The 26,634-nt window shown below is 48.5% G+C and overlaps 1 protein-coding gene across 1 annotated transcript in view; it reads right to left on the bottom strand.

Moving 5' to 3' along the window:
* LOC140415148 (proton-coupled zinc antiporter SLC30A2-like) overlaps positions 1–7,907 on the bottom strand; it is a 47,126-nt gene extending 39,219 nt beyond the window's left edge. Inside the window, exons 1-2 of the mRNA XM_072501031.1 lie at positions 7,198–7,907; positions 1,337–1,554 (exon numbers count right to left, since the gene is read on the bottom strand). Of these exons, the coding sequence (XP_072357132.1) occupies positions 1,337–1,554; positions 7,198–7,268 (289 nt within the window). The 5' untranslated portion in view covers positions 7,269–7,907. The remainder of the gene's footprint in view (positions 1–1,336; positions 1,555–7,197) is intronic.
* Positions 7,908–26,634: the final 18,727 nt, after the last annotated feature.

Below are 26,634 nucleotides of genomic sequence, written 5' to 3'. Positions count from 1 at the left end.
CTCAAGAAGCTCGACATCAGCCAGGACAAAGCAGCCCGCTTGGTGCTCCTCCTATCACAAACATTCAAACCTTCCACCACCGACGAACAGTGGTAGCCTTGTGTACCATCTACAAGATGCACTGCAGTAACTCACCAAAATTCCTTAGACAGCACCTTCCAAACCTACAACCACTACCATCTAGAAGGACAAGAGCAGCAGATACTTCGGAACACCACCACATGGAGGTTCCTCTCGTCACTCACTACCCTGTCTTGGAAATATATTGCCGTTCCTTCGCTGTCCCGGGGACAAAATCCTGGAACTACCTCCCTAACAGCACAGTGGCTGTACCTACAGCTGAAAGACTGCAGTGGTTCAGGAAGGCAAGTCACCACCACCTTTGGAAGGGCAACTAGGAATGGGCAATAAATGCTGGCCTAACCAGCAATGCCCACATCCTGTAAATGAATAATAAAAATATATAATAATGTGGGATTGGGGAACCAATACCACCCACATTATGATGTAGAGAGTCAACATGGAAGTCGTGTAGTATTGAATCTGCTAGAAATCAGCATTAACATAGCATTTAATCAGGACTGTATCCTCTATATGTGTATATTGTGAAACCATACAAGTCTCTAACCCTCTTTGTGAGGAAACAAACAACCTTACAACACATTCTTCAAAGGGAAAGAAGTTTCAATGGGACACTCAACCCTACTGGACCCTGTACTCTCAGCTTATGTCTGTACACATGCATAACCAGATTAACCAGGAGTGCGAACCATGGATGATTTCTATCATCCTCCCCATAATAAAGATTATCATTAAGTAGTTGGAGTGACACTCCCAATCATGGGCCTGGCCAACTCAGTGCATAATGTCAAATCAGAGAATTTCCTACTCAAGTTACTCTTTATTGTAGCTTGGGCATACGCCGTAATGGATCCCACTACGTAACATTTCCAAATCAAACATGGAAGTTGAAATGCTGGGATGGTACAACTGCAAAAAATATATTCCCATTCATCACAGGCAATGTACGGAGAGAGCGACGCACAGAATGAGAGTGTGAGCTGCGCCATCGGAGCCACCATCATTCAGAGAAGACATTAAATCAAAGTTAATTAGGGTGGATGCAAAAGATTTCACTGCCCTGTTAAAAGAGCAGTGTGTTGTTATCATTGCATTGCTGTTGGTGAGCGCTTACTGTACACAACTTGTCTGCTGCCTTTCCCACATTACAACAGTAGCTACACCTCAAAAAAACATTTAATTGGCTTTCAAGTATTTTGGGGAATTCTGAGGTTGTGAAATATGCTACAAATAAAGTTGTTATTTCCTTTGTTACCTATCACTTCACCAATTATAAAGACCAAGCAGACAGCAGAAGCTAGATACAGCTTCCGACGAGCATTCTCTTTATCCACTTTGTCATGGTCTCCAGATGATTGGCTGGAATGGCAGTGCCGAGACTCCAGTTGCTCTAGGACAGGGTCCACGTTGGTTGGACTTGCATACAATTCATTAACAAAGGTTTCACAGGTTTCACGGTGCTCCATGGAAGTGCTACAAACAAAAAGAGGACAACAAAATTCATAATTACATACGACAAGAATAGATCATTCAAGCCCTCAAACCCCTTCTGCCGTTTGCTCCATCTCTTTCTCCATATTCCCCAACATGCTTACTTCACAATCAGTGTTTTTCTCTCCAATGTGGATTTAATTTGCAAATATTAAATGTTTCCACATTTCCCAAATTCACTCTTCCATTTTGAAAGGGCTCCATCACCCAATGTCCAAAATTTATCTGCCTGGCTCAGGCTGTAAGCCAGGGTCCCATGATGGGAATAGGATCCTCCCACTGGCCATTTTAGGTCAGAGTTCATTGCATTAGGTTAGAGCTTGCACAGAGCACAAGGGCAATAAAATCCAAAGCAAGCATCTTCACTACTTATTGTGGGCAACCTACCTTGCTAATGGCGCTCCCTCCCCACCCCCTGCCCTGGGGATGTTGCACAGTTTTCGGGCCAGATTTAAATCAACTTTCAGGGTCTCCGTATGGCCATACAATCAGCACTTACTGCTGGTTGGTCATTCAAAGATCAAGATCAACCCCATCCTTTTTCTCCTCATGGTGTTGAGGTAGTCTCACGTTTCCAATTCATTCTTCAGATCTCAGTGTTCCTGAACCCCTCACTTGTGAACCTTGGTTCAACAGGTTGCCCCCTTACTGCTGAGACAGAAGGTTAGGAGTTCAAGCCTCACTCAAGACTTGGATACAAAATCCTGACTAATACTACAATGCATTCTCAGAGATGGGCGGCCGAATTCTCTGTTGGCAGGATCCTCCATTTCACGGCAGCGCACTCACGCCTGCAGATTTACCGAAGGCATAGGGGTGCCCACAATGGAAAACCCCATTGGCCAGCTGCCGGGAAGGAGGATCCTGCTGCCAGCAGGGGCGTGCCACACCAGAAAAGGGGTGCAGCAGGACAGAGAATCCCACCCGTGGTCTTTCATAAAATCAAGACACCAGTCTAGCCTCTTGGATGGAGGGAAAATATCTAATTGTACAAATCTAAAGCAGAGCAAAGGAGTTCTTCCTGCTGTCCAAAGCAATATTTGTCCTTAAAATAAATAAAAAAAACTATAATAATAATCTTTATTGTCACAAGTAGGCTTACATTTACACTGCAATGAAGTTACTGTGAAAAGTCCCTCGTCGCCACATTCCAGCACCTGTTCAGGTACATGGAGGGAGAATTAAGAATGTCCAAATTACTTAACAGCACCCGGAGAAAACCCACACAGACACGGGAAGTGCTTTTAATGAGCACAGGATGTCTCAAAGATGCTTTACAGCCAATAAACTTTTTGAAGTGTAGTCACTGTTGTAATCCTTGAACATGCATTATTGTTGGTGGAATCTTTCTATGTGTAGACTGTTGTAGAACACACAACATGCAGAAGGAGGCCATTCGGCCCATCGAGTCTGCACCGACCAACTTAAACCCTTACTTCCACCATATCCCCGTAACCAAATAACCCCTCCTAAGCTTTTTGGTCACGAAGGGCAATTTATAATGGGCAATCCACCTAACCTGCACATCTTTGAACTGTGGGAGGAACAGACACAGGGAGAACGTGCGGACACTGCACAGACAGTGACCCATCGGGGATTCGAACCTGGGACCCTGGAGCTGTGAAGCCACGGTACTGCCCAATGTAAGAGGCTGTAATGCAAGGGGCACGTGTGGCTGTCAGTTATTACACTTCAAAAGCACGTATTTAGTTGTAAAACGCTTTGGGACACCCAATTGGCATGCAAGGCACTAAATAAATTCACATTTTTCATTATTTGTACCAGGCTCCTACCAGATGCTGGTATTACATGCAAAATAGTGTCACTGGAGATCGATTTACTCATTAGCTTTACATTGTTTCATCTCCGACATGTTCCTCGCCCTTTTATGGGGCAAATTTATTTCCTTCCCCGCATCCCCTTAGTTTGGTTCTTCGAAATTCCAAATCTATGCTTCACCCAAGCGACCATTATCCGGCGGCAAGGCGAGAACTATTTGACTGTAAAAGGCATCACAAATCAGCTTTGTGTTCTTGCCCAACATCCATTTACAGATACACCATTCCAATAGGTGTTGCTGGAGAGTAATTCAACTCACTAATCGATTGTATTGTCCTGCAAGTCAGGCAGGTAAAGGGAACCAGCAGTCAGGAACTCAGGAGCCTCAGCCCTTGACCCTGTCCAACAGGTATGAGGCACTTGCTCCCTGTGTGGATTGCGATCAGGGCTGCAGGAAGGATGAGTCAGCTGACCAAGGCACCATGGTTCAGCAGGTCATTCAAGGGGAGGGAGTAAATAGGCAAGTTGTAGTTGTAGGGGATTCTATTATCAGGGGGATAGATAGTATCCTTTGTGAGCAGGATAAAGAGTCCCGCATGGTATGTTGCCTGCCCGGTGCTAGGGTGCGGGACATCTCTGACCGGCTTGAAAGGATACTGGAGAGGGAGGGGGAGGATCCAGTTGATGTGGTCCATGTCGGTACCAACAACATAGGCAAGTCTAGAAAAGAGGACCTGTTTAGAGATTATAAAGAGCTAGGATTCAAATTAAAAAACAGGTCCTCAAGGGTCATAATCTCCGGATTACTGCCCAAGCCACGTGCAAATTGGCATAGGGAGGCAAGAATAAGGGAAGTTAACACGTGGCTGAAAGAGTGGTGTGGGAAAGAGGGGTTCCTTTTCATGGGACACTGGCATCAGTTTGGGGACAGGGGGGACCTATACCGTTGGGATGGTCTCCATCTGAACCGAGCTGGGACCAGTGTTCTGGCAAAAAGAGTAAATAGGGTGGTCAATAGGACTTTAAACTAGATATTTTTTTTTGGGGGGGGGAGTCAGGGAACCAAGAGGTGAAGGAATCAGTGGGAAGCGTAGCTGCTTAGGAATACAAAAAAGCACAAAAAGACAGAACTCAGGAGAGGTTATGATAGTCCCCATCCCACAAAATATGAGAGTGTATGGAAAGGCTCAGTAAACCAAGGTCCACCACACCAAGAAAACAAAAAGGGACGGTCAATAGAGAATTAAAGGTGCTGTATTTAAATGAGCGCAGTGTACGGAACAAGGTAGATGAGCTTGTGGCCCAGATTGTGGCTGGCAGGTATGATGTGGTAGGCATCACAGAGACGTGGTTGCAGGGGGTTCAGGGCTGGCATTTAAACATCCAGGGATTCACAACCTATCGAAAAGACAGAGGTGGGCAGAGGGGGTGGGGTTGCCTTGTTAATTAGGAATGAAATTAAATCAATAGCACTAAACGACATAGGGTCAGATGATGTGGAGTCTGTGTGGGTAGAGTTGAGGAACCACAAAGGCAAAAAAAACATAATGGGAGTTATGTACAGGCCTCCTAACAGTGGTCAGGACCAGGGGCACAAAATACACCACAAATAGAAAGTGCATGTCAGAAAGGCAAGGTCACAGTGATCATGGGGGACTTCAATATGCAGGTGGACCGGGTAAATAATGCTGCCAGTGGACCCAAGAAAAGGGAATTTGTTGAATGTTTACAGGAGGGCTTTTTGGAACAGCTTGTGATGGAGCCCACGAGGGAACAGGCCATTCTGGACTTAGTGTTATGTAATGAACCAGACTTGATTAAAGATCTTAAAGTAAGGGAGCACTTAGGAGGCAGTGATCATAATATGGTAGAATTCAATCTCCAATTTGAAAGAAAGAAGGTAGAATCAGATGTAAAGGTGTTACAGTTAAATAAAGGTAACTACAGGAACATGAGGGAGGAACTGACGAAAATCGACTGGGAGCAGAGCCTAGTGGGAAAGACAGTAGAACAGCAATGGCAGGAGTTTCTGGGAGTAATTGAGGACACAGTACAGAGGTTCATCCCAAAGAAAAGAAAGGTTATCAGAGGGGGAATTCGGCAGCCATGGCTGACAAAGGAAGTTAGGGAATGCATCAAAGCAAAAGAGAAAGCCTATAATGTGGCAAAGAGTAGTGGGAAGTCAGAAGATTGGGAAGGCTACAAAAACAAACAGAGGATAACAAAGAGAGAAATAAGGAAAGAGAGGATCAATTATGAAGGTAGGCTAGCCAGTAACATTAGGAATGATAGTAAAAGTTTCTTTAAATACATTAAAAACAAACGGGAGGCAAAAGTAGACATTGGGCCGCTCCAAAATGACACTGGTAATCTAGTGATGGGAGACAAGGAAATAGCTGAGGAATTAAATAAGTACTTTGCGTCAGTCTTCACAGTAGAAGACATGAGTAATATCCCAACAATTCAGGAGAGTCAGGGGGCAAAGTTGAATATGGTAGCCATCACAAAGGGTTGTGTTGGGGCCACAGCTGTTCTCTTTATATATTAACGATCTAGATGACGGGACTGGGGGCATTCTGGCTAAGTTTGCCGATGATACAAAGATAGGTGGAGGGGCAGGTAGTATGGAGGAGGTGGGGAGGCTGCAGAAAGATTTAGACAGTTTAGGAGAGTGGTCCAAGAAATGGCTGATGAAATTCAACGTGGGCAAGTGCGAGGTCTTGCACTTTGGAAAAAATACTATTTTCTAAACGGTGACAAAATTCATAATGCTGAAGTGCAAAGGGGGGAGTCCTAGTCCAGGATTCTCTAAAGGTAAACCTGCAGGTTGAGTCCGTAATTAAGAAAGCAAATGCAATGTTATCATTTATCTCAAGAGGCTTGGAATATAAAAGCAGGGATGTACCTCTGAAGCTTTATAAAGCATTAGTTAGGCCCCATTTAGAATACTGTGAGCAATCTTGGGCCCCACACCTCAGGAAGGGCATACTGGCACTGGAGCGGGTCCAGCGGAGATTCATACGGATGATCCCAGGAATGGGAGGCCTAACATACGCATGAACGTCTGAGGATCCTCGGATTATATTCGTTGGAGTTTAGGAGGTTGAGGGGAGACCTAATAGAAACTTACAAGATAATGAATGGCTTAGATAGGGTGGACGCAGGGAAGTTGTTTCCATTAGTAGGGGAGACTAGGACCCGGGGGCACAGCCTTAGAATAAAAGGGAGTCACTTTAGAACAGAGATGAGGAGGAATTTCTTCAGCCAGAGAGTGGTGGGTCTGTGGAATTCATTGCCACAGAGGGCGGTGGAGGCTGGGACGTTGAGTGTCTTTAAGACAGAAGTTGATAAATTCTTGATTTCTCGAGGAATTAAGGGCTATGGAGAGAGCGGGTAAATGGGTGTTGAAATCAGCCATGATTGAATGGTGGAGAAGACTTGATGGGCCGAATGGCCTTCCTTCCGCTCCTATGTCTTATGGTCTTATGGACACAGGCCTCAAATTTCTGGCCAGACCAGGGATGAATTTGGACATGGGTCAATCAGAGTTGAATTCAGACATGGGTCAATCATTTGAATTCGGACATGGGTCAATCAGAGTTGAATTCCCAATCAGAGTTGAATTCGATCAGGCGCCCAAGCAGTGAAATTTGCTGAAAGGGTCAGCGAAGTTTTCTGAAGTGAATCTTTCAGAAAGCCATCAAAAAGGTGATGCTGATGGTTAATTCCGGGGGGCGCGCGGAGGAGAAAGAGGGCAGTTGCAGCTTTGGGAGCGAGGGAGGGAAAAATAAAGTGGAACGGGAGAAGTAGCGATTGTCTCGGACATATCCCTCTATCATCACTCACCCGGCGGAGGGATAGCTTCTCCTGGGCAACGAGGTCTTCAGAAGCGACGCAGTCTCGCTCATTTCATCCATTGATTTTCCACCCTTGTTAAAACAAATCCGACGAACGGAGAAAGTTTGGAAGTTGTTCGAATCTCGCTTGGGACGGTTCCCAAAGTAGGAAATCTCCTCTTGGTTAAAGGCTGCAGAGTTCCCTCGGGGAGCAAGAGTGATCAGGAGACCCGGGCGAGTGATCTGGGTTACTTTATGGATAGTTTAGGACCGTGTGGAAGAATTGAATCAGGTTCTCTCGCCACATCGTGTGCAATTAAAAATCGTTCGCAAACTTTTTTTGAATGCATTTTAAACCGAAAATAGGGGCGTGCTATTTAAATACGACAACTAGCCTGATCTTGCGGCTTCCCAATTTGTTTTAAAATTTGATTAATATGGTGGGTGCGAAATTTAAATTGAAACTAACAGGCCTGCTTGCAGGCTCTCTGGGGTTGAAGTGAGGCGAGCAAGGGGCCAGCTAGTTAATTAACGCTGCTTCTTGTGTGGCCACCCAGGCAGGAAAAGTTCCTCACACTTTAACAGCACTTTGCACTTAAATAGAGCCTTTAATAGAATGAAACAGGGACAATGACAAACAGACATGCATCCACATAAGATATGAAATTGAGACAGTTTTCCTTGGAGAAGGTTGAGAGGAGATTTTATAGACTTTTTGACAACCATGAGGGATCAGGAACAGCAGATCGGGAGAAATTGGGCAGGATTCTCTGTTGGCCGAGGTCAAAATCGGGAATGGCGATTGGGCGGTGAATAGCTTCCGAAGCCAAAATGGGGGGAGGCGCCGGTTTGACGTTAAATCACGATTTCCCTGTCAGCTCGAAAACGCTGTCAATGCGTTGCACTCCGCGCATACTTTAAACACTGTTTGCATATCATTAGTGGGTCCACCCACGATGCTGCCTCTGATGGGCTGAGTTCCTGATCGCACGGTCCATGTGTGCTTTTAAAAATCCTGAACGTGGTGGCTCCTGAGAGAGAGAGGAGGTAGGACATGGAAAGGAGCAACTGTGGGCTGCCAGGCCGGACACTGGTCATGCTGGCTGGAGTGGGGGGGGAACAGGTTGAGTGGCTGGGGTGACTCCCTATGGGACTGGGGCGGTGCCCAGGTACGGACCACCATAACAGCAACCATCTTGCTGTGCAACCATCTTGCTGTGCACCCACTGACCACCCACCTTGACCCCTAGTTCTGACCTGTGACACCCGCCTTATGTGTGCTCGCAACCACGCACCCCACCCCCCCCCGCCCCAACACTCCCGCCCACCTGACTGCCACCCACCGGCGGATCAACTAGGGCAACACCCACAGTAGCCCTGGCAAGGACAGTGCCATTCAACGGTGCCCCTGACATCGGGGACAGGTGCCAGGGGTCCCCAAAGTGCCAGCCACCGATGGGGCCACGGGTGAGGAGATGGGAGGGGGGAGATGCGGGGGCGGATCCCATAGTGCCAACCGGGGCCACCAATAGGCACGGGGGTAGGCACCATGTCGACACAAACCAAAGGGGTTCCACTCGATGAACGTTCAGCTGCTGTGTGACCATCAGTTGCGCATCATACACGTCTGCGCCCGATGTCCAGGCAGTGTGCACGACGTCTTCATCCTGGCACACTTGGCAATTCCTGACACATTTGAGAGGCCCCCCTCCCCTTCATTTGAGGGATTGACTCCTGGGCGACAGGGGCTATCCGCTGTGGTCATGGCTGATGACATCTATCCGGAGACTCGCTATAACGATGCCCATGCAGTGACCAGGAGTGTGATCGAGTCGTGCTTCGGCCTCCTGTAGATGCGGTTTAGGTGGCTGGACCACTCTGGAGTTGCCCTCCAGTGTGTTGCTGAGAGGATGGCCCGCATTGTGGCGTCCTGTGGCATCCTCCACAACATTGCACAGTCGAGGGGCGATGTGTTGGAGGATGAGAATGAACGCCAGGCCTTGTCTAATGAGAAGGATGCGAGGGAGGGGGAGAATGGGCAGGACATGGGACCCAGGCAGGCACTGGAGGCTGCACGACGTGTGAGCCAGGACCAATGCACATGGGATGCTCTGATCACCTCCAGGTTCACCAACTAACAGGGCGGGGGGACTGGCCAGGGGCATGGACACTACAGCTCAACCTCTCACTTCCCACCCCGGCCACCCGCCCTCCTGCACCCCTCATGATACATACCTGTAGCTCTACGGGAAGGTGGCCTGGGTTGCCAGTAACAGTGGATCTGGTCCATGGGATGGAGGAGGATGACAACCCGCTCTGCAAAGTGCTTTGGTGCTCCGCATCGTATGACAATATCTGACCCCTGCCCACAGTAGCACTTTCAACGTGCATGAGCTGGCCAGTCCGTCACACGGTCCCATCAAATCCGTGGTGTGGGGGTGCTGGGGACGGTTGGAGGGGCATGGCGGGGTGGGGAGCACGGGCCACCCACAGGGCCTGCACCATTCCACCTGCCACCCCACACCCACGGCCAGCCTAGACTAGCCCACCCCTCATACACATCAGACAGAGCACCGAGACAGGTTGTAACAGTGGTAACAGGTGTTTATTATGAACAAATATAGACAGTCTGTGCCCTAACCCCTATAACTAAACTGTGCCCTGCACCCATACCAACTCAACTAGTGTCTAACTATGACCTTATGGGCCATAACGTGGATCCCAGACGGTAGAGCAGGAGTGGAGGCGGCCTGCTGTGATTCCTGACCTGGGCCCCCGTTGGCGGGCGTCTTCTGGGGCGATCTGACCTGGATGGGCCTATCTGTTGCTCAGGTGTCCCAGGTGGCGTGTTGCTACCCTGTCCTGCCCCCTGTCCACCAGATGCGCCATGGACAGGAGGGGGTGGGGGGAGGAGTCTGAGGTGATGCAGTTTTCTGGCACCTCCCCTGTGGGAGTCACCGACACAGGCTCCATCACTTCCTCCTCCCTTGGGTTGCCCGATGGACCCGGGCTACTCCATGGGACAGGCGTGCAAGTAGAGCCCCTTGAGGCTCCCCCACCACCAGTCCTGGAGGCCCGCTCTTGTCTCGACCAGGGTCCACACACTTGCTGCCACAGAGCACAGGAAGTGGTCTCCATCTGGGACTGTGCCACACCGCGCTGCGACTGTGCCACCATCTTCCGGGTGTGTGGCACTGGCTGGGGGCGGGGTACGCCTGATGAACCAACCCCATCCACAGCATGTCTTGTAAGGCACAAGACCAGATGCATGCTTAGACCACGGGCCGGAGGGGGGGGGGGGGGGGGGGGGGTTTGTGGTGTCGGATGAGGGTCGGGTGGGGGTGAGAGTGGGGTGTCGACACATGTGATTGGGAACCGCAAGTCAGTGGGGTCTCACATCCTCGCACGTGGCCGTATTCCATCTCGGTGACCTCCCTTTCCTCTGGGCCGCTGGCATCGTCCAGGGCCCTCTGCTCGGCCATAGTGTGGGGCCACAGATCTGGTGATGTCCCTCCTGTCTTCTCCCGCTGCAGCCTTCTCCTGGGGTTGGCTGGTGGGGGGAACACAGGAGACAACTGTCTGACAGTCCGACGCATGCAGCCCAGGAGGGGGGGTAGCTGGTGGTCTCGTGGTCAGGTTACCCGGCCATGGCGGCTAGTATGGGCGCTGGCATGTAGGGCAGGGCAGGGGTGCTGGGGATGGGTGGGGGTGCGTGTTACGGGTGTGTGGGGGAGGGGCGGTGCTAGTGCCAGGAGCACGGTGCAGCCTACTCACCCTGGCTGCCCTGAGGAGGTTGTGAAGTTTTCTTCGGCACTGCTGGCCGGTTCGGATGACGTTGCCTTTGGCGCTGACCATCTCTGGCCACCTGCACCCAGGCATGATGAACGGCAGTGGCTGGCAGCCTCATTCCCGGCCGGGGTACAGGGTCACCCTCCTCTCCTCCACCGCGTCCAGGGGGGTCTCCAGTTCGGCGTCAGTGAAGCACGCGCTGCTCTCCTTGCAGCCATCTTGTTGGCTGGGATGGTGTGTGTATGTGGGGTGGGGGAGCGGCATCATTTATGTGCGGCTGCAGCTTGTCAGCCTCCTGAGTGGCAATCACGGACCAGGCGAATGTGGCACCGTTTCTCATTGGACTCGATTGTGTTCCATGTGGCGCCGAAATCTCTGTCGTAAAAGTCCACAAATACTCCATCAACACTTAGTCTCAGAAACTGAAAATCCGGCCCATTGTTTCCATTGATGGAATGATTGACAACCAGAGGGCACAAATTGGAAGCAATTGGCAAAAGGAACAGTGGTGACATGAGAATAAAGGCTTTGACCAGAGGGTAGGTGGGATAATCCAGAGGCCCAGACTCATGCTTCGGAGACAGGGGGCTAGATTCTCCGCCGGCGGGATGCTCCGTTTTGCCGGCAGCCCAGGGGGTTCCCGACGGCGTGGGGCTGCTCCACAATGGGAAACCCCATTGACCAGTTGGCATAACGGAGCTTCCTGTCGGCGGGGTGAAACGGAAATGTGGCGGGGCGGACAATCCAGCCCAGTGGTTCAAACCCCATCCCGGTTCAATGAATACATCTGAATATAAAGCTAGTCACAGTCATGTTGACCATGACAACTATCATCGATTGTTGTTAGAAACCCATCCCGCCTGGTTCGCTAATGCCTGAAAGACAAAGAAATCTTCCATCCTCAGATGCTCTGGCCTACAGACCCACAGCAAGCCTGAAATGGCCTAGCAAGCCACACGGTTCAAGCAATGAGCAACAAATGTAGCAGTGCCTGCATCTCATTAAAGACGAGAGAGGTTTCGCTCTGGAATGCACTGACTGAGGGTATGTTGGAGATAGGGCTTTCAGAAAGGAATTGGATCATTATTTGAAAAGGAAATATTTGCAGAGCTACAGAGATAATACAGAAAGTGATGGTAGGCGAATTGCTCCTTCACAGGATGGGCACTACAGACTGAATGGCCTCCTTCTGTGCTGTAGCTATTCTATAGTACCACGGCTGAACAAAAACTTGATTGGTTGTAAGGCATACCTGAAAACATAGAACATACAGTGCAGAAGGAGGCCATTCGGCCCATCGAGTCTCCACCGACCCACTTAAGCCCTCACTTCCACCCTATCCCCGTAACCCAATAACCCCTCCTCAGCTTTTTGGTCACTAAGGGCAATTTATCATGGCCAATCCATCTAACCTGCACGTCTTTGGACTGTGGGAGGAAACCAGAGCACCCGGAGGAAACCCACGCAGACACGGGGAGAACGTGCAGACTCCGCACAGTCAGTGACCCAGCGGGGAATCGAACCTGGGGCCCCATCGCTGTGAAGCCACAGTGCTATCCACTTGTGCTACCGTGCTGCCCCTAGAAGGAGAGAGATGTGCACAGGTTTGGGGAGTGAATTCCAAAGGTTAATACCATGGCAACGGATAGCACATCTGCCAAAGTGGAGTGATTAACATCAGAGAAGTGCTGAGGGTCAGAACTGGAGGAGTGTCGACAGGGATCTTGCAAATAAAAGGTTTGCATTTTTGCAGCATAGTTCACAGCTTCCAGCCACCTCAACGTGCTTTATATCCGAGGGAGTACTTTTTGAAGCATAACCACAGGCATCATGTAAATCTTTGGGTTGTTCGGCTGGAGGAGGTTACAAAGGTAGGGAGATTTGAAAACATGGGTGAGAATTTTAATATAGAGCCAGGTCAGCAAATGCAGGGGTAATAACTGAATGTGACTTGGTGTAAGTTAGGGCAGGGGAAACAGTGTTTTGGATAAGCGAAGGATGCAAGCTGGATAGCATACCAAGAACACATTGTATTAGTTAAGTCGAGAGGCAACTAGGGTTGAGGGTCCCAGCAGCGGATGAGCTGAGGCACAAATTCTACAGAACTGGCAATGCAGAAACAGACCTTTTGGCCCAACCTGTCTATATCAGCGTCCTCACAAGGCTCCTCCCACCCTACTTCATCTCACTCTGTCAACATGTCAATCTAGTTTATTCTCCCGCATGTAACTTCGTCCTTTTAAATACATCAGCCTATTCATCTCAATCATGTGTGGTAGCAGGTTCCACATTTTTACCAACTCCCTGGCTAAAACGATCCTCCTGAATTCTTCAACTGACTAACGGGCAGCACGGTAGCATTGTGGGTAGCACAATTGCTTCACAGCTCCAGGGTCCCAGGTTCGATTCCGGCTTGGGTCACTGTCTGTGCGGAGTCTGCACATCCTCCCCGTGTGTGCGTGGCTTTCCTCCGGGTGCTCCGGTTTCCTCCCACAGTCCAAAGATGTGCAGGTTCGGTGGATTGGCCATGCTAAATTGCCCTTAGTGTCCAAAATTGCCCTTAGTGCTGGGTGGAGTTGCTGGGCTATAGGATAGGGTGGAGGTGTGGACCTTGGGTAGGTTGCTCTTTCCAAGAGCCGGTGCAGACTCGATGGGCCGAATGGCCTCCTTCTGCACTGTAAATTCTATGAAATAACCTCAAATTCGTGGCCCTAGTTTAGGACGCCCCCACAAGGTGAAACATTTTCCCGCTCTCTACCTTTTCAGACAACTTCATAATTTTAAAGATCTCTATTAGGTCACGTGTTTGGTCTTTCCTGTTGAATTTGAAAGCTCCACAAGGTACGAATTATCAAGAAACACTTCAGCATTTTCTCTCGTGATCCCGAAGGAGAATAATCAAATTTCCACATTATCAACGCACTGATGCATACAATGCAAAGCCTAAAATTCAAAGGACACTTAATGTTGAAATATAATGTTTTGTAAATATGATTGCATAACATTCAGGCCTTGCAAACATAACACCTTATTTCTGTTTTTTCAATCTGACCACTCCTTCTGAAAGAATGCTCTTGAAATTATTGTTAGAGAGGCAGAAACAACAACCATTCCACCAGTGCTGGTCTGTTCTGCAGTTTGTCCTGTGAAAATCAATTAGTTAGTGTAATAACTTTGCCAAGGCCAGTCTTTTAATGATAACTCCCTTTATTAAGGTAACAAAAAGTGCCTCTGCTGTGGCATATGACACTTGCGTCCCAGCCCGGAGATGCCAGCCATGGTAAAAACTGTGGGTTTTAAACACCAGACATGCATCTCCTGTTGGGTGAGCCTCCACCCGCTTAATAGGGGAATTCCATTGCCATGAAGACCACTATCTATCGATGGTTCCATGTGTAGCCACCTGAGTTGGCCACTTCCCGACTTAAAATGGAGAACCGCAAAGGCTGAAGGGAAATTCAGCCAACAAAGGCAAAAACTAGCAGGTGCAAAGTTACTGTGTATTAGACTCTGCAGAAACCTAGACAGCATCGATACAAGCAGCCATCTGCATAGTAATGTAGCAGCCATCTACATAGTAATGAGTGATCCCCGGGAACAATCGAAACATTTTAAGGTAAACAAGGCCAAGCCAGACTCCTCGGCGCCAGCAGGCACCAACACAAAAGAGGTTAACGGACACTTAAAGACCGCCCAACGATCAGGGAACAGCTCCAGTATTGGAGAAATCGAACCAAGCAATTGGAACCAAGTCCAATCACTTGAAACCAGGTACGGTGTCCGCCCCGAAGGGCGGGAAGCCCCTGGGGACTATAAAATAAAGCCCCCAAGTTCAAATCGTCCTTCTGACAGGGTCACTCAGCAACACGAAGCAACCCCTGAGTGTGAACTGTCCAGCGGCCTCCAAGAAAGTAAGTCTCAAGTCAACGCTCGCTACGAGATAGGCGCTCCTAGCTACCAGTCCATACCAGCTTTTGAATCCCGTAGACTCAGGACCTGAACGAAAGGCTATTTGTTCCCCTGACCTGGTGGGCCAGTCCGAAGCTAAGTATAGGCCTGTTAGTGATAGAAATAGCCTAGAAAGTAGAGTTTATGCTTGAGTAGCAATTTACTGTGTATAATAAATGTGTATTGATTTGAATCTTATTAATTGGTGTGTTGATCATTACTTGAACTTGAACCTCGTGGTGGTATAAAGATACTTGCTGACTCTAGAGCAAAGGTTATAAAACAGAGCCAATTGAAGCAACCAAAAGTTAGCAACATATTACTGGCAACATCCTGACAGGACCCGATCTAGAAGTGGCTTAACCACTCTGGGAGAACCCAATATTTGAATTAGAAATCCAATTGGGAACAGAAAAACTACAAGTGTTCAAGCAGTTCTGATCAATCCTCATAATTCGGAAGTGTGTTAATGCATGCGTAACTAACAGGGCTATAAGGTAAACTGATAGATTTTTGTTGCGACAAAACTGTCGGGAGTTTGTATTCCGGAAAATAGCGAAAGCCCGACCCGTAATTACAGCACCGCCTTAATACCCCTTGTTCAAAATGTTGTGGTCGCAGCGACCAGCAGTAGAGTAGGACAGTGTCCCGTTTGGGAAGAGGAAATCAGAAAGTTCCTCAAAGGGAAAGGATGGGAAAATTTGGAGGGAATTCTGTGAAAATGAGGAAACAGGTCCCGGGAGTATAGGACATACTTGGTGGGAGAACCTGAGCGAAATCCATAAGAAAAGCTTGGGAAAAGCTTGCAAGCCGATGGCAATCGTGTCCTGTTTGGCACAATTGCGAGGCACAGAGGAGGTCGTTCGGATGCTCCGTAGAGAGACAGAGGAGGCACATCGAATGAGCAAGGTCGATGTGGCGAGATAGAGAAAGAAAACCTGGAATTAAGATGGAAGTTAGCAGCAAAGGACAGAGAGGTGGATGATGCCAAGAGGGCACACCAGTCTTGTCTGGCGCGCTTAAGCAGCTTCCAATCCCAGTACGAAAAGGCGTATCAGGACACGCAACGTGCAGTCCTGGTAATAGAGGAAACAGAGAAGCAGGTAGAGGCATTGCAGAGGCAGTGTAGCGACCTGAAGGCAGCGTTAAGAGCACTCCATACTACCACCACGGAGCAAAGACAAAGCTCATTAGACCACGCAAAGTGCCGGAAGCAGATTGCAGAACTGCAATCTCTGCTTTCAGTTCAAAAAGGATTCCAGGAAACCTTTGGATCACAGTTAGATGAGGAAGACGGCCCTGATTGGGAAGAATTGAGTGAGACAGCGCAGAGATATGTTCAGGGAACATGTGCGCAGGGAAAGCCCCAAAAGAGAAAAGTGCCCCAACCCCCCACAGAACAGATAGTTCAGGCTCCAATAAACCCAGTCACCACCCACCGCACAGCCACATCGGACGACACGGAATTTCTGTACACCACCCCTTAACGGTGACCCAATTGCGGGATGCGTGCGATAAAATCAAACCGTTCCTCCCCACCTCAGACCCCCACCACTTCTTTGCCAGAGTAAAACAGCAGGCTACCTACCATGTACGGCCTGGATGAGCGAGAGCAAGTAAAGCTCACAGTTTTGAGTTTAGACCCTTCGGTCGTAGCAGCCCTTCCCGACCCACAGAATGTAGGAGGAGGCACCCTTGCAGAAATGCATACCGCGATCCTAGACGCGATCGGGTATAACAGGGGTGACCCCGTAGAAGGCCTCAATAAGTGCAGGCAAAAGAAAACCGAGCACCCCACAGCGTTTGCTGGACGCTTGTGGATCCATTTTGTAGCAGTTTTCGGAGACTTAGACCGCGCCCATTTGTCCCCAGACAACATGGCCAAATGGACCCGCACCCTTATCTCCCATGCCACAGAAACAGGACAAAAATCTTGTGCCAATTATGATCCCTCAGAGGAGGCTCATAATGAGAAATGGGTTGTAAAAAGATTGTCCCGCACCTGGGAGCAATCTGTTCAAAACAAACCCACGAACAAAAATCCCGAAGAACAGCAGGCAGAAGCAGACATATACACAGTTAAGGCACACCAGAACCTCGCATGGGTAAATGACGGCAGGAACAGCCCCCCACAAAAGCCACAGGAGTGTTACAACTGTGGGCAGTTAGGACACTTTGCACGAGAATGCAATGCCCCACGAAAGCTGACAAAACTTTGAATTCTTTACCCGTCAGTCTGGCCTCAATAAAACTCGAGATGGATTTGTAGGCATCGTATTATTTATTTTTACCCGACTTGCAAGTCTGACTCGCTTCACAAAAGCCCAGAACACAAGCTGCCTCCTGGGTCTTCAGAATCGAGTGCTATTAGAGACAAAGGAATCTCTACAAATACATTCAAATGGCATCATGTTTCACATAAACGATTCCCATAGGTCATCCTATACCCCTCCTGACCTGGCCACACATCCTAATTGGCTCACTTCTCATTCCTTAACCCTGGCCTCTTGTTACCCAGCATCCTTTTCTCCTCCTCTACTAGACACCCCTCCCCCTTCCTTGCCATGCTTGCTGAAATCCTTTGTCTGTGAACTCACTAGAATTAGATCGGCCTACATCTACAGTACTGTAACTAATATATTTAAACTAACTATTTTACATCACATTCGTCAAAGCCACAGAGAGCCCAGCAGGCGGGCACTCTGAATAAGATTAGGACAGAGCCCATACATAGTGTGAGCACCCGTTCAGGCCAGACAGACCTGAACGGAATGGACTGACGGTGTTCGGGCTCCCTCAGTTGGGTCTGCGACACCCTTTGGGATAGGTCCGGCCGACCAGTAGTTGCAGCAAAGATACAGGGACAGCCCATCAAATTTCTCTGGGACACAGGAGGGTTCCGCACCACAATCAATTCCTCCACCATATTCCAGATATACACATGGCCCACTACAGCCACTATCACCCTCAGCGGCTTTACAGGCCACTCACAGCAGGGACACATCGCAGCCCCTGTACCCATTCAAATCGGCAACATCACCACCAAGCACCCCATAGTCTTAGTCGACCTGCCCCACACAGCAGAACACATTTTGGGAATCGATTTTATGAATTCCCACAACCTGTCCTTTGATCCAGTAAATGAATGTGTTTGGAAAATGGCAAAATCTGCAAGAGCCCCCGCAACGCTCACCATAGGAGAATATGCAAACAAGATTAGCGCAGTAGGCGAATTTTGGTTTGATGCGACCACGATTAGCACAGACAAGCAGGTTAAGGCAGTTCTGCAGAAGCACAGGACAGCATTCGCGACCCACAAACACGACTGTGGCCGGATGACTGGTTCCGTTCAAATCACAGGACCTGACCCGAGACCCCAAAAGCAATACGGATTTCCCCAAGAGGCAGAGGGGGAAATCGCAAAAGTTATTGACAGCTTATTAGAGCAGGGCGTACTCAGATCAGTAGCTTCCACTAATAATGCCCCGATTTGGCCAGTGAGAAAGCCCGATGGATCATGGCGACTGATCATCGATTACCGGGAACTCAACAAAGTCACCCCCGCAGCAGTCCCCACGGTAGCCACAAGTCCCGAGACCATGCTCAAACAGGGACTCAACTCACGATACTTTATGGTTTTGGACGTCAATAATGGATTCTGGTCCATTCCATTGGCAAAAACGTGCCAATACAAATTTACCTTCACGTTTAAAAATCAGCAGTACACGTGGACATGCCTTCCACAAGGATTCCACAACTCCCCCTCCATTTTCCACCGACAGCTGGCAAATGGATTATCAATCGCCCCGAATGTCTGGTCCAGCATGTGGACGACCTATTACTGCAGACAGACACCAAGGCAGAGCACATCGAGCTTCTGGCCGAACTCCTGGAACTCCTACAGAAAATTGGTTGTAAAGTAAGCCCCCAAAAGGCCCAGATTTTGGAAAACAAAGTGATATATTTGGGTACAATTATCACGCACGGGAAATGCGAGATCGAGCACAAAAGAATTGACTCGATTGCCAAATTGCCCCTTCCCCAGAATGTTTCAGCCCTCCGGTCGTTTTTAGGACTGGTTGGCTACTGCCGATACCACATTGACGGTTTCGCCAGCAAGGCAGCACCCCTCTCAGACCGTCTAAAGAAAGGAGCCCCCTGGGAATGGCTTCCGCAGCATACGGATGCTGTGTACTCTTTGAAAAGAGCACTCATAGCAGTCCCTGCACTACAAGTTCCAGACCCCCTTTCCCCCTATGCGATAGAGGTAGCAAGCACAGATCGCACCCTTTTGGCTGGGCTCCTCCAGGAATGGCACGAACAGTTAAGGCCCGTGGCTTACGCCTCCAGTGTTTCAGATGCTGTGGAGCAGGGATTATCAGCCTGTGAAAGGCACCTGCTCGCAGTTTTTTGGGCAGTACAATATTTTTCATACAGGACCGGACTGAATCCCATCACAATCCTGACGGAACACACCCCCACCCAACTTTTACTGGACGGACGACTTAAGGACGGTACAGGCAGTCAAATAAGAGCAGCCAGATGGACCCTTCTTTTGCAGGGATGGGACATCACCGTTAAAAGGGCCAAGAACAACACTTTCTTAGCAGATGACCTACAATACCCAGGCACCCTCCACGAATGTGAAATCATCTCACCGCACCACAACACAGGCCCCTTTATTGCGAAAACACCCCCCAGAAAGATAGGTAGTCCAACCCAGAGCCTCAAGCACACAGACAAGTGCGACCCATAAGAATATATGTGGATGGATCTTCCACAATATTAGAAGGGAAGCGCATTACAGGATGCAGCATTTACATCGAGGACATGCAGGGACGCGCCCTAGAAGAAATAGCAATAAAACTTCCAGGACACTTAGGCGCACAGGCAGCAGAACTAGCAGCCATGGTGTACATTGTAGAACACCCAGATTCCTTCCCCAGCCCAGCAGACATATACTCGGACACCCTCTATGTCTGCAACAGCCTTACAGAGTTCCTACCCCTGTGGAAAGCAAGAGGATTTGTTTCCGCAGATGGAAATCCCCTCCCCTCAGCCCCATTGCTCCGTCACATTTTAGGAAATGCCCAGGGCAGGATTTTTGGAATAGTTAAAGTTCGTAATCACCATCATTCCTCCCCCTATGGAAATGTAAAAGCTGACGCACTGGCAAAAGCAGGTTCCAGGCACGGATATTTTTGGACACCCCCGAGAGTGCACCGGTGAATGCAGCTCAGGTCTCGCAAACTAATATCGAGGATTTAGTACAGGCCCAGAAGCAGGACAGCAATCTCAGGGAGATTTTGAAAGGAAGATTCCCAGCACCCTATGATAGATTTAAAAATGCACTGACCACACATGACGGTGTGATCCTAAAAGACACCCTTTATGTGGTTCCTGAACAGGACAGGAATCAGCTCATTTGTTTATTCCTTGACAGTCACGGGCATCAGGGAATTGATCCCACTACAGCCCACCTCAGGCAGCTCTGTTGGTGGCCAAGTTTAAAAGAAGACATAAAGCACTACGTTGAGAATTGCCTCATCTGTGCCCAGAACAATCCGGACAGATACGCCAAGAAAGCTCAACTTAACCACGCCCGCCCCGTTAATGGCCCCTGGACTAACCTCCAGATTGATTTTATAGGACCATTGCCCCCTTGCAGGAATGGTTATAAGTATGTACTCGTTGTGATAGACACGTTTACAAAATTGGTAGAGGTTTGAGGATGTAAATAGCATAGGGATGGCAACCCAAGGGTCCCATCCAGAACGAATACGGCAAAGACCACAGCCAAGATCTTAACCCACCACATCTTTACGAGATAGGGACTCCCCAACAGCATTGAATCCGACCAAAGTTCCCATTTTACGGGACGTGTCATGAAGAACGTCCTCACGATATTTGACATTACCCATAAATTCCACATCGCATACCACCCCCAGTCAAGTGGTATCGTGGAGCGCATGAATCGGACCCTCAAAGCTACCCTCTGAAAAAAGGTCCAGCAAAACAACACCACTTGGGAGTCAGTCCGCCCTTTTGCGCTGATGTTTTTGCGAAATACGGTTTCAACATCTACAGGTTACACCCCACACACTCTCATGACCGGACGCCCCATGTAAGGCCCAGAATTTTTATTGGGATTAGATTTGGCCAGCCCCGAAGTGACGGCCACATGAGAAAGCAGTAGAACAATTAGTGGAGAATGTAAAAACAGCTCAGCTTGCAGCCGCGGTACGATTAGGCACACAAAAGAAACAGAGTAAGGCCTGTTTCGATAAGACAGTGCATGCAACTGAGGTTTAGGTAGGACAGCAAGTCATGCTCTCAATTTATAATCCCAGCACATTCCTGTCACCTAAATATTTGGGTCTGTACTCCATTGCGGACAAAGTAAGCCCCTCCGTGTATAAAATTAAGTACCCCAACGGAAAGACTGCGTGGTTCCATATTAACCAGCTTAAGGCATATGCACATCACGTCATGCTCGACGCAGCAGACCACGCCCCGTCCACAGCCAACGTAACCCTACCCTCCCCCAACACGTCCAGCCCAGCCACGGACTCAACCCCGACTCCACCCCCGAACTATACACTCCGCCCCGGGACGCCCACAGACTGCAGCAGCAGCGACAGCGACTGTGACACAGGCAATAGCCACAGCACGCCACCCTACTATCCCCATATATCAGGCCCCACACCCAGCGAATCTGAGCACGATTCGAGTGATCCCTTCATGATCACTTTCCTAAACAAACCCCACCACCGACCTACAATGACGACCCTGACTCCATTCCAACAGAATTGGACACATCCTTTTGGCACTGCGACAACTCATACAGACTCATCCGAAATGACGAGATGGATCCCAAATCGCACCATGCAGCCCTATCTGCCCTTATACACTCGAGAGTTTGGCATCCAGGAGAAGATGACGACTTTGAGCCTGACTCCCAAAGCGAGAACCCGTTTGCAACCCGGTTCGCAACTGACAACTGAGGTGTCCAGATGATGTTTTAAAAAGGAACCGCTTGGGAGAAAACGGTGTCCTTTCTGATGGAACCTGCAGCATGTTTTTTAATGTTGTTTGTAGTGGTATTGTTAAATGTTGTTTGTACGATCGGAAATTTTTCCACGGCCCCACGCCTTATTTGTCTGCAGAAACCTTTGAGAACGTGCCAGCACACTCATCAGCCGAAACCTCTGAGAACTTGCCAGCACGCTCATCGGCAGAAACCGCTGCGAGCTTGCCAGACCCCCATTCGTAACTGCTCTTCTGGTTTGAAGGTAGAACCAATACGGCAACCCCCCACGATGACTACATTTTTGCCCATTCTTGTCGGTTGCTCAGGCAGTGGAGAAACTGCATTGGGACCCCCTCTGCCTGAGGACCCCCCTCTGGTCAGCTACGGTCGGGTAGAGAACACACTGCATTGGTCGCCGTCCTACCCAGAGATTCCATCCAAATCTTCCCGTCGCGGCCCATACACACCTCATTTCGGCAATTTTGGTTCAAAAAGTTTTGTTTTGTTTCAGGCGACCCTTGGGTTGCCATCCCTATGCTATTTACATCCTCAAACATTTGGATGGTAAATCGCACAGCCTACGAGACGGCTCGCACTGTTTCAGTATTTGTTAAGTGGGCCTTGTCCGGAATATTCGTTTTTTTTTTTAAATGAGGGAGTCACACATGGTGACAATTTGTACAGCGAGAATTGGCACTGAAGGACAGACATACTAACAGACGAGATATTAAACCAAGATAGTAACAGACACTATGCTTAATCCCACAGAACCCCAGAAGCTCCAGGAAAAGAGACAAAATGGAAAGGAAGAGAAGAGAAAGAAGACAACAATGAAGACGTCATACGTGCATTTCGTCGTTATTGCAATGTGTATTCGGTTGCGTGCAAACGCAAAGGCCCTGACCCTAAACCCCCCGGCCGTTAATGATTCACTTCCCCATAGCACCCAGAGCCCAGTAACAGGCAACACCACACCATCATGGTGTGATAAGCTCATAACGTGGTACTCCCTGTCCTACTTAATAGAATCCCTACTAGTATTGGCGATACTCTGCTGCATCGTGCAGACTATTCGTCTGAGGAAATGGCGAAGGAGAGCCTACCGCGCTCACACCCCGGTATATAGGATCAGATCACCTATTTTCGGTTATGACCAGACCCCGACCCCCGCGATCTATAATAAAGAACATTCGTTTGCGTTCTTTTTGTGAATAAAGAAATGTGTTTCATGAGCGATTGTACAATCCTGAGCTTGACTGCCAAGCCAGGAAAAATGTGAATAATGCTGCTATGATTTTGTTTGTATCATTAAGGAAGTTAGTATGATTGAATGTTTGAGTGAGTGTAGTTTATTAAGGACAGTTAGAGGTACCGTTTTTTATTATTTGGTAATGCATGTCCCTGTTTTGACATAGCGCCACTTAGAAATTGTTAGTTAAAATTTTCTTGCATAGTTATGGTAAGTGTAGAGGCCATAGAAGTGTGCTCGCTGGGTCAGGGAATGAAGACAATGCAGTTATGTGATCCTTCATGCTTCGCGTTAGGATCACAAGGAGGGCGTGTAGCCACCTGAGTTGGCCACTTCTCGACTTAAAATGGAGAACCGCAAAGGCTGAAGGGGAATTCAGCCAACACAGGCAAAAACTGGCAGGTGCAAAGTTACTGAGTATTAGACTCTGCAGAAACCCAGACAGTATTGATACAAGCAGCCATCTGCATAGTAATGTAGCAGCCATCTACAGAGTAATGAGTGATCCCCGGGAACAATCAAAACATTTTAAGGTAAACAAGGCCAAGCCAGACTCCTCGGTGCCAGCAGGAGCCAACACAAAAGAGGTTAACGGACACTTAAAGACCGCCCAACGATCAGGGAACAGCTCCAGTATTGGAGAAATCGAACCAAGCGATTGGAACATAGAACATAGAACGATACAGCGCAGTACAGGCCCTTTGGCCCACGATGTTGCACCGAAACAAAAGCCATCTAACCTACACTATGCCATTGTCATCCATATGCTTATCCAATAAACTTTTAAATGTCCTCAATGTTGGCGAGTTCACTACTGTTGCAGGTAGGGCATTCCATGGTCTCACCACTCTTTGCGTAAAGAACCTACCTCTGACCTCTGTCCTATATCTATTACCCCCTCAGTTCAAAGCTATGTCCCCTCGTGCTAGCCATTTCCATCCGCGGGAGAAGACTCTCACTGTCCACCCTATCTAACCCCCTGATCATTTTGTATGCCTCTATTAAGTCTCCTCTTAACCTTCTTCTCTCCAACGAAAACAACCTCAAGTCCATCAGCCTTTCCTCATAGGATTTTCCCTCCATACCAGGCAACATCCTGGTAAATCTCCTCTGCACCCGCTCCAAAGCTTCCACGTCCTTCCTATAATGCGGTGACCAGAACTGTACGCAATACTCCAAATGCGGCCGTACCAGAGTTTTGAACGAAGTCCAATCACTTGAAACCAGGTACGGGGTCCGCCCCGAAGGGCGGGAAGCCCCTGGGGACTATAAAGAAAAGCCCCCAAGTTCAAATCGTCCTTCTGACAGGGTCACTCAGCAACGCGAAGCAACCCCTGAGAGTGAACTGTCCAGCGGCCTCCAAGAAAGTAAATCTCAAGTCAACGCTCGCTACGAGATAGGCGCTCCTAGCTACCAGTCCATACCAGCTTTTGAGTCCCGTAGACTCAGGACCTGAACGAAAGGCTATTTGTTCCCCTGACCTGGTGGGCCAGTCCGAAGCTAAGTGATAGAAATAGCCTAGAAAGTAGAGTTTATGCATGAGTAGCAATTTACTGTGTATAATAAATGTGTATTGATTTGAATCTTATTAATTGGTGTGTTGAGTAATTGATCATTACTTGAACTTGAACCTCGTGGCGGTATCATAAAGATACCTGGCGACTCTAGAGCAAAGGTTATAAAACAGAGCCAATTGAACCAACCAAAAGTTAGCAACACATGTTTCCTTTGTGGTCACTATAACAACTAATGTTTGATTCTTTATGTTCATGAAGGTATTGCACTAAATACAGCTGGATAAACTGAGGAATTTCCTGCTCAAATCTTTCTACTCTTCCATTCCTTTAAGAAACCACTTAAAGGGCTCAAGGGAAGCGGCAGTGACAGGGGAGACGGTGGTGTAGTGGTACTGACTAGTAATCCAGAGGCACAGGGCAATGCTCTGAGTTCAAATCCGCAATTATTACATTGAGTTCAATTTTTTTAAATCGGAAATGAAAAGTCTAATGATGACCATGAAACCATTGTTGATTGGTGTAAAAATCCATCAGGTTCACAAATGTCCTTTAGGGGAGGAAATCTGCTGTCCTTACCTGGTCCGGCCGACATGTGACTCCAGAACCACAGCAATGTTGTTGACTCTTAATGCCCCTTCAAGGGTAATTAGGAATGGTCAAAATGGACCCTAAAGGACATTAATGAACCAGGTGGCTTTTTACAACAATTGACAATGGTTTAATGGTCATTATTAGACTTTTAATTCCAGATTTTAAAAAATAATAATTAAACCATTTAATTCAAATTCCACCTTTTGCGGAATTTGAACCTGGGTCCCCAGAGCATTACACTGGGTCTCTGGTTTATTAGTCCAGTGACAATACAACTGTGCCACCACCTTCCCCAGTGGGATCTTGCTCCATGCAAATTGACGGCTAAAATTCCTGCAGAGCAATGGCGACTGCCCTCCAAAGTACTTCATTGGGTTAAGGTGCTTTGAGATACCTGGTAGTCATGGAAGGTGCAATGTAAATGCAAGTTATTTCTTCTTTGCTAATGGCCTTTGCTCAGCTTTTGAATATCACAAGTTCTCCTCATTACATCACCTTGCTTTCTTGTTGGTTTTTTCTGGCCCTCCAACTCTGTCCTGTCCGTTGATGTTTTCTCTGATCCCTTTTCACTTTGCTGGTCAACACAGTGAGGCTTTGGAATCTCACAGACTGGGAAGAAGAATGAGTCATTCAGCCCCTCATGTCTGTGCCGCCATTTAAGAAGATCATAGCTGATCTTCCACCTCAATGACCCTTTCCCATCCAATCCAACATCCTTTGATTCTCTTGGTATTCAGAAATCAGGGCTGATTTAGCTCAGTTGGCTAGTTGTACAGTGATGCAGAGCCAGGCCAACAGCGCGGGTTCAATTCCCGTACTGTGTGAGGTTATTCATGAAGGCTCCGCTTTCTCAACTTTGCCTCTTGCCTGAGATGTGGTGATCCTCAGGTTAAATCACCACCAGTCCGCTCTCCCCCCTCAAAAGGGCAAAGCAACCTATGGTCATCTGGGACTATGGTGACTTTACTTTACAATCAATGAAGGAATATCCACAGCCCACTGAGATAGGGAATTCCAATGATTCACAATTCTCGTGAGTGAAGAATTTTCTCCTCCTCTCAGTCCTCGGTGATTAGCCCTTCATCCTGCCTCTATGACCCCCTAGCCCTGGATTCTCCTGCTAGAAGATCTAGTCCCTTAGCATCATATAACCTTCCCTCATAATTTAGCTCTTCAGATCTGGTGCGAAATTCTCCGGAAACGACGCGATGTCCGCCGACTGGCGCCCAAAACGGCGCCAATCAGACGGGCATCGCGCCGCCCCAAAGGTGCGGAATGCTCCGCATCTTTGGGGGCCGAGCCCCAACATTGAGGGACTAGGCC

Source organism: Scyliorhinus torazame, chromosome 1 (assembly GCF_047496885.1).
Source record: "Scyliorhinus torazame isolate Kashiwa2021f chromosome 1, sScyTor2.1, whole genome shotgun sequence".
In the NCBI taxonomy this organism is placed as follows: Eukaryota; Metazoa; Chordata; class Chondrichthyes; order Carcharhiniformes; family Scyliorhinidae; genus Scyliorhinus; species Scyliorhinus torazame.
Note: the sequence above shows the minus strand (reverse complement) of the source record. Positions and strands in the feature narration are given on the sequence as shown.